Below are 14,735 nucleotides of genomic sequence, written 5' to 3'. Positions count from 1 at the left end.
TACCACCCTTCTTAAACAGTGGCACCACGTTTGCCAGCCTCCAATCTTCCGGCACCGCACCTGTGACTATCGATGATACAAATATCTCAGCAAGAGGCCCAGCAATCACTTCTCTAGCTTCCCACAGAGTTCTCGGATACACCTGATGAGGTCCTGGGATTTATCCACTTTTATGCGTTTCAAGACATCCAGCACTTCCTCCTCTGTAATGTGGACATTTTTCAAGATGTCACCATCTATTTCCCTACATTCTATATCTTCCATGTCCTTTTCCACAGTAAACACTGATGTAAAATACACGTTTAGTATCTCCTCCATCTCTTGCGGCTCCACATGCTCAATTCAATCTATCACTTGTGATGCAAATTAAGTTGTGATTTCTTTCATCCAGCTCAATCCCCTCCTCCATCTCTGCCATACAATGTCAAATCAGCATTTGTATACATTGTAAACTATTTAATGTGTTGTGTTGTAATTATTTATTCTTTTACAGCTGTCATGCATATCTCAGACTAACGCTGTCTGTTATTTCAGTAGTGTGTTTATCAAGATTATTCTCTTCAGAAAATATTAGAGCAGGAGTATTAGCTACCCTGATCATGGAGATCCTGGATTTTAGGGAAATAAATGTAACAAGTGCTACAACTATGGAATGTTTGACACAGTGGTGTTGCTTTTCATTCTTCCTAATTGTCCTGATGAAGGGTCAAGCCCGAAACGTCGACTCTCTTGCACCTCAGATACTGCCTGACCTGCTGTGCTTTTACCAGTGCCACACCTTATTGACTCTGACTTCTCTAGCATCTGCAGCCCTCACTATCTCCTCCTTCCTAATTTATGCCCATGTCTGTTCAGCACAAGTGGTTTTATTTTTCTTCAGTGAGCAGAAAGCTAATGTATTTCTGATACTTGCTGCCGTACTACAGATCCTGGATGAGGTGGAGAAGCGACGAGTGATTTCCCCGGCCCTTGTTCAGCCATTCATGAGGAGCGTTATGGAAGCTCCATTCCCTGCTCCAGGGCGAACCATCACTGTTAGAAACTTTCTTCCGGGATCAGGGAATGAGGTAAAGAGAAATCTCCAATCTTTTTTTCAAATCTCTTGATGGGTGTATATTACTCTTTTTGAGTTTTTAAAATTTACTTAAGAATGGGAGAAAGGATGAGTGAAGTGGGACATGAGCAGAAATGGAAACTGATAGAATGGAGTTTTATTATTTGGCATTTCAATTGTTTAATTAAAAATGTAGAATCATGCAAGAAATGTTTCCGTCATTTCTTCATTGCATACCTAAGAAAGTTTACATCTTTTCCTTAAATTTTAAATCCCTTAAAAGCAGATATTGAAATCAAATGTTTTAGAATCCCCATTCTTACCCTGCTGAGATCATCCATCCTCTGGATCTGACAAACAGTACCTCAGGCAACCCATTAGGTCCATGACAAACTGATCAGTATCATGAGGCTGGGACTTTCCTCTCACCAAACAGCACTTGAATAATAGAGGCCCAACAAGTCCACACTGACCCTCTGAACAGTAACCCACCCAGACCCATTTCCCCTCTGATTAATGTACCTAACATTATGGGCAATTTAGCATCTGACCTGCACATCTTTGGACTATGGGAGAAAACAGGAGCACCTGGAGGAAACCTACACAAACACAGGGAGAATGTGCAAACTCCACACAGACAGTTACCCAAGGTTGGAATCGAACCCGGGTCCCTGGCTCTGAGAGGCAGCAGTGATAACCACTGTGCCGCCTCATATGGCATTTATTTTGAGAGGACTTGAATATGAAAGCAGGAATGTACTTCTGAGGCTCTATAAGCTCTGGTCAGACCACATTTGAAATATTGTGTGGGCCCCAAATCTCAAGGAGGATGTGAGGGCCTGAAGTGTGTTCAAAGGAGATTCAAGAGATTGGTTCCAGAAATGAAAAGCTTAACGTATGAGGAGCTTTTGAGGACTTTGGGTCTATATTCGATGGAATTTAGAAGGATCAGGGGGATTTAATTCAAACTTACAGAATACTGAGTGGCCTGGACAGAGTTGACATTGGGAAGATGTTTCCATTGCTAGGAGAGACTGGGACCCGAGGGCACAGCCTTAGAGTAAAGAACAGAGATAAGGAGAAATTTCTTCAGCCAGAGGGTGGTGAGTCTGTGGAATTCATTGCCGCAGAAGGTTGTGGAGGCCAAGTCATTGTGTGTATTTAAGGCTGCGATTGTTAGGTTCTTGATTGTCAAGGGGATCAAGAGTTACGGGGAGAAAGTGGGTGAATAGGGTTGAGAAATTTATCAGCTGAATAGCCTAACTTTTGCTCCTATGTCTTAAGGTCTATCTTCTCATTACAGTGCACTCAAAACAATTGAGACTCATCTGTTGTCTTGATAAGAGACTCTATACTGTTTCCATATATTCTCTAGAGGAATCACACTCGGCCGACGCAATTAAAGTTTTTGAGGACTGAGTAGTTTTAAGATTTTGTTTTGTATGTAACACATGACCCAGAAATACACTAACCTTCTTTGAAACCATATATGAGGATTTGAGACTATGAGAGGTGTCATAGAGTCTACAGCACGGAAACAAACCCTCCAATCCAACCAGTTCATTCCGAACGTAATCATAAACTAAGCTAGTCCCATCTGCCTGCTCCTGGCCCATATCTCTCCAAACCTTTCCTATTCATGTACCTATCCAAAAGACTTTTTAACATTGTAATTGTACCTGTATCTACCAGTTACTCAGCAAGTTCATTCCACACGAGAACCACCCTCTGTGTAAAAAAAAATTGCCCCCCATGTCTTTTTCAAATCTCTCTCTTCTCACTTTAAAAATGTACCCTGTAGTCTTGTAATCTCCCATTCTCAGGACAAATACCAGCATACCCAGCCTTTCTTTATAACTCAAACCTTCCAAACCCAGCAACATCCCGGTAAATGTCTTCTGAACCCTCTTCAGCTTGATAATATCCGTCCTATGACTGGGTGACCAGAACTGGACACAGTACTCCAGAAGAGGCTTCTCTAATGTCCTGTACAACCTCAACATGACTTCCCAACTCCTATACTCAAAGGACTGAGCAATGAAGGCAAGTGTGCCAAAAGCCTTTTTAACCAGCCTGTCTATATGTACCCGAACCCCATAGAGACTCTGTTTAATAACTAAGGCCCCACCGTTAATTGTATAAGCCCCACTCTTGTTTGTTGTACTAAAATGCAATATCTTGCATTTATCCAGATTGAACTCCATCTGCCATTTTTCAACCCATTGACCCATTTGATCAAGATCCCTTTGTAATCTTAGAAAACCTTCTTCACTGTTTACTATCATGTTGACATGTTCTGTATCTAAAGAAGCATGCAGTGGAATGAATGAATAACCCAGTAATACTACTTCGTTGTTTACATCCATTGACATGACATTTTTAATTGTTATCACACCTTGCGTAAAGATGTTGCCAAAGTGCAAAACTACTTTCAGAAACTGTTTAAAGTTGTTTGAACTTTGCAGATATTATCATAGTGACATTGGGTAACAATCCTAGAATCACAGAAATTATAGTACAGAAGGAGGCTGTTCAACTCTCACTGCCTGGATGTAGGTTTGCTCGCTGAGCTGGAAGGTTCATTTTCAGACGTTTCGTCACCATACTAGGTAACATCATCAGTGAGCATCCAGACGAAGCATTGTTGATGATTCCTACTTTCTTTTTATATGTTTGGGTTTCCATGGGTTGGTGATGACAAATGAATCTTCCAGCTCAGTGATCAAACCTACATCCAGAACCTCAACCTGAGCTACAAATCTTTTCAAAACTTGCTCACATCGTCTGCGTTAGTTGAGAAAAATCAATCCAACCGAAATCCAGCTTTGAGGCTGAACTCACGATAATTGCACTACTTCAAGTTCATGTTCAGATTTTATTTTAAGTGTAATGGTTCTAAGCCTTGCCCACTCTTTCAAGCAGTGAATTCCAGGCCCCAGACACATGTAGCTAGCAAATAAATGTCCCAGCTTTCATCTAATGCCATTATACCTTTATTATTCACCTCTCTGCTGAGAGAAATAGGCTTTTTATACTGAGTCGATCTGGGTTCTTGATAATTCTATATAACTCCATCAGATTCCCCCCACAGCTTTCCCTGTTCCAAAGAAAACAATTCCAATTTGCCCTTACTCCCTATTTCTACAACATCTTTGGATCCCCTCTGATGTGATCAAATCCTTTCTTCAATGATTTGATCAAGTCTGTACAAAGTGCTCTAATTATGCCTTAATGATTTTGTTAATATCGTTCTCGCATAGCCCCCTTCCTTATATTCTGTGACTTGTTACGTGCCATATAAAACAGATTTGTTCTGATTTGAACCAAGCTGTTACATCAACACAACCTGGCAAAAATGATTAGTTGGTGGTATCTTTGTTTCTCATTCAGTGATTTGGCAACTCTCCTTATCTGCAGGTAATCCAGCTCTGCAGGCCCCAGGACTCTCGTCTGGAGCATGTAGACTTTGAGTGTCTCTTTGTGTCACTGACTGTTCGCCAGCTGACTAAAGTTTTTGCTTCTCTTCTGCTAGAAAGGAGGGTGATTTTCACAGCAGACAAACTCAGGTAAAAACTAATGGTCATTGTTGTTACAATCAAATATAGTAGGGTAAAGAAACAGATAATTGGAGATTCTGTACCAGTTAACAGCAGCTGTTTCATCATCTAATATTTTAAAAATAAACCCAAATCATATCTGCTGCTCATTAAATACACTTCTGATGTATACTATCTGATATACAAGGGACAATAGTATATTAGTCATTACCTGTGTATATAGTAACTGTAGGAATTCAAGCAGACTTTAATGAGGCCTGGTAGTGCTGCTATTCTGAGGAACAACCTTTTGCGTTAATACTGCACCAAAAGTTTTGGACATTATTACTGCGTGTGCAGCACCAATCTTGTTGCTCCAATTGCTTAACAGTTAGAAGGGAAGGTCCCCCCCTTTTAATTTCTGTGGAAACCATCTGCATGTTTTATGGAGTGCTGGGCAAGACCTGAAGGGACTAGGTGTGTTTCCCTCGTCTGCTTCGTGAAATGCATCTGGAAAAGGGAAAGAAGGCTAGATTGGGTTGTTAAGGAGCAAAGTTCACATGACGAAGGGTTTTGTTATTTTTGTGTTCCTAGTTTATTGGTAGATATTACCAAATATGACAGAAGTAGAACGTCATCCAGATCTAACGTTGATAATTACCTGTTGACAACCCAATGTCTGATTCCTTGTAAGCTTCTCTCCCTGAACTCAAATGCTTTTTCGCCAGTAATGAAGCAGGAACTGTAGATTTTATACGGATTCATTTCCAATTGTAGTTGGTTACATTCTTGCAAAAAGAGAGACAAAGGGGCCAAAGTATCCTCCGTAACCCATGAGATGCAATAAAATCCAAGTGTCTGCATGGAACCTGTAATGGGAGTACCAAGCAGTTACATTGCATGTAATAGCAAAGAGTGAGTGAATGAAGGCATACTTGCAAGCTCCGAATGTAAAAGACTTGGCACTATCAAAACATTTTAACAAATTGAGAGGTAGATAGAGTTGCAGGTAGCAGGAAGTTGCCATCATTTATTTGTTGCTCCAAAATCATCATCATATTTATCCTGAATGATAACAGTTTGCATGGTAATCCATTCTTAGAAGATGAAGCTGTTGCCTCTTGATTTAGTAATATCACAAACACTTTGTGATATTGAACAATGGCAATATTACAATTGGCATATCTTGATAACCTCCCCTCACTTACTCACTACTCCCCTTCTTAATGTCCTCAACCAATCACTGCCAAACAGTCTTCTGTGAAAATTCTTTAACATTTTTGACTGGGTCATTGTCTTGTAATTGACTGGCAGCCATTGAGTAGTCTCTAATGACCACTATGTTCTGTGTCTCGCTATCCGAGTGAATTTGATCGACTTGGTTGGAAACCAATGGGTTAGAAGTCTTTCATGATTTATTTTCCAAGAAGTCAAGGAATATTGGTTAATTTAATAGGCTTGAAAGTCACCTTCTGTGAGCTATGCAAATTGGCTACTAATGTTTAGAGACAGCATTGCATCCAGAACCGCCAACAATCTATGTCCCAATGTCAAAGTGGAATATAGTGCAGCAAAGGTGAGATTTTTAAAAGAATGGCTGAGATCCAAATGAACAATTTGCTTCCTCTAAGTGCCAAGAAGAATGAAGGGCCTGAAGCAGGTTGTTTGGAAATGTTTTGTTTTTCTATAGTTTCCATCCAGCAGATTCTTTGGACACAGTTTTCCAAAATTTGGCAGTGTGTCAATTTCAGGGAGTTTCATGGAGGATTCTTCCTTTGAGCTCTAGCCAGTTTTCCTGTGCAACGTTCTGGCGCTAACCTCATTAAGTACACACTAGTGCTTTCCAATGCCGAGATCCTCTGCATTCCCACTGCCAGTGCCATATTAAAAGCTCAGCTGTGCACCAAGTCAAACGCAGCAAACTAGGAATAGCCCTTCACAGTTCCAGTGTATGAGGATCTCCAAGTGCTATGGCTAACAGAAGCAAATTGACAGGCTGGTTTGTGGTCAGGGACCTGGACGTACTGGTAGATGGGGTGATGGAGAGGAGGGTTTTCTCAGGTTTGCAGGTCATTGTGCCAGACCTGGCAGATTGGTCTGAGGTCACTCCAGAATTGGTTCTGTTTGCATTCTGTGGTGGAACTCTCTGCAATGCTCTGCAAGGGTAAGCACCAATATCTTCTCTCCTCACACACACTCTATCTCTGCTACTACACTCATCTCTGGCCAAAGCTCATGGTCAAGCACTCTCATGATTGCTTGTGGCATTGTCACTCAATGGCTGTTACCTACTGCATTCCCCAAATCCTACTAACCCATTGTGCCCTCTGTGCTTACTAATCACTCCTTGAGACTTTGCAATCTCCCCCCCCGCCCCCACCACTTTTTCATCAGTACTAACACTTTGATTGTTTTCATCTCTGAGAGTCCCTCCCTTTGTCTCAATTAAGATAAAAATGGTCCACAGTAGCATGACAGAGCAAAAGAGAATCAAGCTGGTGGTGGAGTGGCCAATATTTGTCTGCTGTCCCCCTCGAGGTGAGAATCCTTCACCTGTGTCTTCCAGCTCCTCCGCACTCCCTCAGTGGAAGAAACCAGTAGAATCCAGGTTTGTCAGAGACTGGTTCAAAGGTTGAAGAAGTCCACTGGTGCTTTCTGGTACTGTGTTGCCTCTGGCATGCATCAGTCTGGCTGTTGCTGATAGGTTGGCAGCTGCCAGGTCCTGTGACATACTCATCGCCCATCCAAGAGCCACACTCTGTTATTGTAGGCACTGGTAGTATCAATGGCAAAGAGATAAGGGGACAAGAGACTCTGATCTCACTCCTGTTGTGAAGCTTTCCCCCAAGGATTTGGGCCCTTAATGTTTATGGTGCAACAGGGAAGGTGAAGAAAGAACAAACTGAAAAGTTGCACTTGCAATTGGGAATAAATAAGAGCTATATGCTCTTCCAGCATCAATTCATTTGCAATTAATGAATGATGGTTTCACTCAACTCTCTTCCATTGGAAGCGAGTGTCAGGTAAGTTCTCTCTGGCTTACTGCGCCTATCATGGTAAAAGTGATTTCCTCCTGATAAACATCCTCATCTTCCTGCTTGAAAGAAAGCTGCCACCTTCACAGCTCCTCATCGACCAACATATTCCCTGCTTTGCCTGCTCATTTTGTCTAGAGCATAGCAATGTAAAGGGTATGCAATCTTGTGTGTAGGGTCTGGCAAAGAAACTACAGCCCTGTCCAAGCATGGGAATCTTATCTTCAAGATGTAATTAGCCCCATGATGGTCCCAGTGGATGAATGTATTGCATTGCATCCATGTTTGACCTCATGTGGTTGTTTTACAAAATCATCAACCATTTTCAGCCTCCTTGTAAAGAATGCAGCCATTGTAAAGAAGCAAAAACCTAAGACTTATCAAGGATATATGAAGCGTGAAAACTTCCAGGGTACATGGTGCAGTCTTTTAAGATGTGGTTATCATTCAAGTCTGTAGTTCCCTGCACCTGGAATGCTTTAGCTGATGATTCACTTCTGTCCTCTGTTACAGGACTGAACCTTGCTCATCTGGCCAACATTCCATTGAAGATTATTTTTGATTGTGATTTGATTTTTAATTGTCACATGTATCTTGGTACAGTGAAAAGTTTTGTTTTATGTTCAGTCCAGGCAGGTCACGCCATACAAAGTGGGTTAAGGTAAAGAACAGAATGCAATGTTACAGCTGCAGAGTAGGTGCACAAAGAGTAAGGTCAACATTAAATTTAAAATATGAGAGGTCCATTCAGAAGTCCGATAACAGCGGGGAAGAAGTTGTTCTTGAATCTGTTGGTATGTGTGTTTAAGCTTTTGTATCTTCTGCCCGGTGGAAGAATTTGGAAGAGATTATAAGGAGGGGACTTTGATTATGTTTGCTGCGTTTCCGAGGCAGCAAGAAGTATAGATGGAGACAATGGATGGAAGGCTGGCTTGCATGATAGACTAGGCTGTGTTCACAATTCTCTGTAGTTTCTTAAGGTCTGGGACAGAGCAGTTGACATACCAAGCTGTTATGCATCTCATAGAATGCTTTCTCTGCTGCAAGTATAAAAATTGGTAAACGTTTTTAAAGACATGCCAAATTTCCTTAGCGTCCTGAGGAAGTAGAGGCTGTGCTTTCTTGGCCATCACATAACATGGGTGGACCGGGACAAATTGTTAGTGGTCATCACTAACTTTATGCTCTTGACCATCTCCACCTCAGCACCACTGATGTAGATGGGGGCGTATCCTCCAACTTGCTTCCTGAAGTCAATGACCAACTCTTTCATTTTGCTGACATTGAGGGAGAAATCCTCATCTTTATACCATGCCACCAAGCACTCTCTTTCCTGTGTTCTGTCTGATCATTGTTTGAGACCTGGCCTATAATGGTGATGTCGTCAGTGAATTAGGATGAAATTTGGCCATACAGTCATGAATGTACAAGGAATACAGTAAGGGATGGAGTATGTAGTCGTTTGGGATGCTGTTATTGGGGATTTTGTGGAGGAGGTGTTGTTGCTCACTAATAGCAGGCTGTAGGTCAGGAAGTCAAGGATCCAGTTGCAGTGGGTGGAGCAGAGACCCAGGTCTCTGAGTTTGGAGATTAGTTCAGTTGAAATTATAGTGTTGAAGTTAGAGCTGTAGTCAATAAGCCAGAGTCTGAAGTAAGTATTCTTGTTGTTCAGATGTTCCGGCTTGTGTATAGGGTCAAGGAGATGGCGTCTGCCATTGACTTGTTGTGACAGTCGGCAAATTGCAAGTGATCAGGGCAATCTGGGAGTCTGGAATTGATGTGAGCCATGAGTAACCTCTAGAAGTACTTCATAAATATGAAGGTCAGAGCACTTGGTGGTAGTCATTGAGGTGTGCTGCATGGTTTTTTCTTTGGCACCGGGATGATTGTGGTCTTTTAGAAGCAGGCAGGGGTTTCAGATTGAATTAAGGAGTGGTTAAAGATGTCTGCAAATACCCCCACCAGCTGCTCCACATGGGATTTGAGTGCACACCCAGGGACTCCATCTGGGCCAAGCGTTTTCTATGGGTTCACTCTCAAAAAAGCTGAGCTGACATCTGCAGCAGTGACTGAGGGAACAGGGATATTCAAGGCTGTCGGAGCAGGTGACATAATTTCAGCGGTCTTCTGTTTGAAAAATGCACTAAAAGTATTGACAACATCAGGGAGGGAAGTACTTTTGTCCACAATTCTGTTCTGCTTCACTTTATAACGCATTATGTCGAGTAGGGCTTGCCACAAACAGCAGGTGTCTGTGTGGTTAGTTTGGGTCTCTAGCTTAATCCAGTATTGCCTCTTGGCATCTCCAGTGGCCTTACGGAGGTCATATCTGGATTTCTTGTAAAGGTTAGGATCGTCTAAACTGAACACCACACAACTGGACTTCAGTAGTCAATGGATCTCCTGGTTCATCCATGGTTTCCAGTTGGGGAACATTTGGATTGACTTCTTTGGTGTGGAGTCTTCTACACACTTGCTAATGAAGTCTGTAACAGTAGAGGCATACTCATCTACTTAGCTGCTGAGTTCTTGAATGTGGACCAGTCCATCGATTCTAAGCGGTGCTGTAGAAACTCTTTCATTGCCTCAAGCCAACGCTGTACTGCTTTCTATATGGGTCCTCCTGTTTCAATTTCTGTTTGTAAACAAGGAGGAGGAACGCAATATTGTAATCTTATTTTCCAAATCAGATGGGATATGGAGCGGTCGGCATCATTGATGATTATGAGGCAATGGTCAAGAATGTTCAGCTTTCTAGTGGGATGGAAGGCATGTTGATGGTATTTGGGTAGCAAACTCTTGAGGTTAGCTTTGTTGAAGTCATCGGCTACGGTGAATGAGGCCTTGGGGTATTCTGTCTCAAGTCCGTTTGTAGCGGTGTATATTTCATCCAGAGCACTCTTCACTTGTAGTATATTATCCGGTATTCGATTAACCGAATCTCGGATGATCCAAACACGATCGCAGGGTTCCGCTGCGTGGCTAACTATGTAATCCGGCATCGATTATCCGGCATTCAATTAACCAAATGAAATACTCCCTGCCCGTGTCCTTCGGATGATCGAGGTTCCTCTGTAGACAGCTGTCAGGATAGAGGAGGTGAACTTGTGCAGGAGGTAATAGGGACGGCATTTCACTGTTAGATAGTCTAGGTCAGGGAGCAGTAACTTGCCAGGATCACCATGTCTGAGCACCAGGAACTGTTAATTAGGAGTCAGTGCCTATCACCTTTGCCTTGCCCAAGGACGCCATGCAATCCATGCGATGTATAGAGAAACCTTAAGGTTGTAAGGCATAGTCAGATGGAGCGGGAATTAGCCATTTCTCTGTAACACAGAGCATGCAGCAGTCTCTCAGTTCCCTTTGGAAGGATAGTCTAGCTTTAAATTCATCCATTTTGATCTCAATGGCTTAGATGTTTGCCAGGCATATGCTGGGGAAGGGGACATGAAACCACGTTGTTTTAGGTCTCACCTGCAGGCCAGTGCATCTCTTATTTCTTGGTAAAGTGCCTGCTGGTAAGATGAAAGTCTGTGGGCCTCCTGCATTTTCTCTGCATCCTGAAGTGACCTTTTGCTGCAAATCTTGCATTTGAGGGCTACTGAGAATCTACTGGAGTTTTCTGCTGGTTCTGGGGTTGTAGATACATATGTTCCTCATTTAGTGTCTATGGCCATCCGTTGATGCTGCGGCCACAGAGATGATAACAGTGACTAAGTGTGGATACGTTGGTGCCGCTCCAATGAGCCTGCATGGGGGATATCAGAAACAAGGAGAAAGTGAGGACTGCAGATGCTGGAGATCAGAGCTGAAAATGTGTTGCTGGAAAAGCACAGCAGGTCAGGCAGCATCCAAGGAGCAGGAGAATCGACGTTTCGGGCATGAGCCCTTCTTCAGGAATGAGGAAATTCCTGATTCCCTCATTCCTGAAGAAGGGCTCATGCCCGAAACGTCGATTCTCCTGCTCCTTGGATGCTGCCTGACCTGGTGTGCTTTTCCAGCAACACATTTTCAGCTCTGATATCAGAAACAAATTATAAACCTCAGCAGTCACAGCATACACAAGTGATAGTTTACTGTTGTCCTTAAAACACTGGAACATGGAATCCTCTGACAGGAGGAGGGCAGTGGAATGTTTGTACATGGCTCTTGAAATAGTACTGAAAATGTGTTGCTGGAAAAGCGCAGCAGGTCAGGCAGCATCCAAGGAACAGGAGAATCGACGTTTCGGGCATAAGCCCTTCTTCAGGCATTCCTGAAGGAAGGGCTTATGCCCGAAACATCGATTCTGCTGTTCCTTGGATGCTGCCTGACCTGCTGCGCTTTTCCAGCAACACATTTTCAGCTCTGATCTCCAGCATCTGCAGACCTCACTTTCTCCTCTTTAAATAGTACACCTTATTCAAACATATGTTGCACAAGCCAAGTCTCTCTCATACAGTGGGAGATTGATCCTATCACATTTACAATGACACCGTCTCCCTCACCCTTCACATGGGGGTAACCAGGGAAGGCAACGTTGCACATAACAACACGTTGCAAACTATAATAGGAGATGAGCTCCTTGTGCAGCCTATGAGACCATGCAATGTATTTTTGACTTGTGCACAACAGTTAACACTTTAGATTGTCACTTCTGCTTCACCGGGATTACTAAGATTAATTTGTAATGATCAATGCCATGGTCAAGATTGCTTGTGGCAAGTATTTGTAATCAACATCATTGGCATTTGTAATCAGCATAATTTGAGGTACACATACAGAATGTTGTCATTATAGATACCTTTTATGTCTAATGTGAAAGTGCCTGATTAATGCTACTGTCCTTTAAAAGGCCCATGTTGCTCACAAGTGGAGCTGCTGCCTCCGGTAGGAAAACGTCTTCCTCCGCCCACTCCAGGTGTGCTAGCTGATACTTTTCATTTTCATTGTAAACTACTGGCACATGATGTAGGTGTGACATGGATGAAACACAGTCCCATGCAACAACATGTCCACCCCCTTGACTAATCATTGTAGCCAAACAAGCCGCCTGGTTCTCTGTCTATGATAAAGAGCAAGGCAAGACATGAAACTGGGAGTCCAGTAAAGCAACCGGCAGATGCAGAAGATGGATGCCTGTCCGTGCGCTCAAAGTACCCTGGCATTAGCATTGTATTGTGTGGTGTCAATGAGCTATAATGTGCAGATTTAAGTATTATAATGTATCAAGTGAGTGTGGGATGCTCCATGATGGTGTGATGAAGCTGCTGCTGTTTTGAGGCCAACCTGTGTGGATAAGGGGTGCCCATGGAACATGCCTGAGGTGTAGGGGAATGTTGAACAAGATGGACAACCAGTGAAGACATTGTCAAACTGCAGCTGCCAGGTAGGTGCACTGACTTTCATGTTGGGAGATGGCATCATCTAGATTTTCTCCTCTGCTTGGGAAAATAGCAACCTGTATATAAATGAGGCAAGGTTTGGTAATACAGAGATGTTAATGCATGCGAGTAGATTCCTCACAGCTCAAGCATGATTTTCATCTAGTTGTTAAAACCTTATGAGGAAATCAAATGTTTTATCTGAACATTGAGATCCTAACTTTTCCCTTCTTGCCTTAGTTTCCAAACTGTCTAGGCATTTCCCACATCATTCAGTTCTGGGAGAATTCTGCCATATATCTCAGTTTGCAAATTAATGTTTGAATTCAAATGCTGTTGTTGACTGATGTTAAAGGGCCCTCCTGTTGTGCCATTCTCTGCCCAGGATTTTACAATGTCCTTATTTAGAATTGTAATGTGAATAAACACGTTTTTTGAAAAAAAATCTGTCTTGAATATTTGTAGATGGAGATTTGTGTTAAAACATGAAGATAAATTTTGTGTTTTAACCATTTAAAGAAATCCACAGAAAATAAGTTACATTTCAAGTTTTATTCCTAATAGCTTTTTCTAAGTTCCTTTAAAATTGAACGTATCACAAATTCCTTTTAAGCTCAATACCCTTTAAAACTCAGATTGTCGGTTGTATTGCTTTGTGTGATAATCATTGACGTGTCAGACATTCCAGCCTCATTTTAGTTCTTAGAGAGTCTGGAAGGAATGTTGTATCTGTTTTTTCATTGCATCACTATGGAAACCTCATCAGGGCTCCAGAGAGAACTTGCTGTCCAGTTGGGTTCATTTCAAATGGGCTTTATTTTACTCCAAAAGGGGTGATGTTGAAAGAGTCTCATTGTGGCCTATGAGATCTGAAACTAATATTGGAAATCATTTGTACAAGATGCTGTCTGTGGCACAATAATGGAGGACAGTCAGGTGCTGATTTATATGAGAATGTCTTTGCTTCTGAATTGCAGCTCAATGTAAAGTACAGTTAGTTCTGATATTATGCGATAGTTCCTTCCCGTGTGACCCTGCATTATAAGAAAATTGCCTAATAGCAGCACCATTTAAACTAATGAGGCCAGTATCGGGTTATAGCCAATACAGGTAATGAAATGATTTGGAGATGCCGTTGTTGGACTGGGGTGTACAAAGTTAAAAATCATACAACACCGGGTTATAGTCCAGCAGGTTTATTTGGAAGCACACTAGCTTTCGGAGCACCGTTCCTTCATCAGGTGATTGTGGAGGACACAAAAGCTAGTGTGCTTCCAATTAAACCTGTTGGACTATAACCTGGTGTTGTGTGATTTTTAACCAGGCAAGGAAAGTTTGTGTTCTACAAGTAATGGTCTAAATTCATCAATCGCGTTATAGCCAATTTGCTTTGAAGAAATGCGTGTTATAGCAGAGCTGACTGAAGTCTATTTGGTTTTTTAAAAACATTTCAAGTCCTTAGGGGAAAGATCAAGTTAAAGGCATGTAGCCAATAGGTCAGAAGAGGGTGAAATCTAAGTTGATGGTAATACTTACACATGTATCTGCGTCCGCACTATCACCAACATTTATCAGTGCTTTCAGGACACTGATACTAAGTAAAAACAATGACTGCAGATGCTGGAAACCAGATTCTGGATCAGTGGTGCTGGAAGAGCACAGCAATTCAGGCAGCATCCGACGAGCAGCAAAATCGACGTTTCAGGCAAAAGCCCTTCATCAGGAATAAAGGCAGAGAGCCTGAAGC

The 14,735-nt window shown here is 42.3% G+C and overlaps 1 protein-coding gene across 6 annotated transcripts in view; it reads left to right on the top strand.

Moving 5' to 3' along the window:
* Positions 1 to 14,735, top strand: part of si:dkey-82f1.1 (DENN domain-containing protein 2A) — a 144,332-nt gene that overhangs the window by 102,784 nt on the left and 26,813 nt on the right. For all 6 annotated transcript variants that reach the window (XM_043709382.1, XM_043709385.1, XM_043709387.1 and 3 more), the window contains exons 13-14: positions 927 to 1,067; positions 4,472 to 4,620. In XM_043709382.1, coding sequence (XP_043565317.1) covers positions 927 to 1,067; positions 4,472 to 4,620 — 290 coding nt within the window. The remainder of the gene's footprint in view (positions 1 to 926; positions 1,068 to 4,471; positions 4,621 to 14,735) is intronic.

Source organism: Chiloscyllium plagiosum, chromosome 19 (genome assembly GCF_004010195.1).
Source record: "Chiloscyllium plagiosum isolate BGI_BamShark_2017 chromosome 19, ASM401019v2, whole genome shotgun sequence".
NCBI lineage: Eukaryota > Metazoa > Chordata > Chondrichthyes > Orectolobiformes > Hemiscylliidae > Chiloscyllium > Chiloscyllium plagiosum.
The sequence above is the reverse complement of the archived record's forward strand: the minus strand, read 5'-3'. Positions and strand labels throughout refer to the sequence as shown.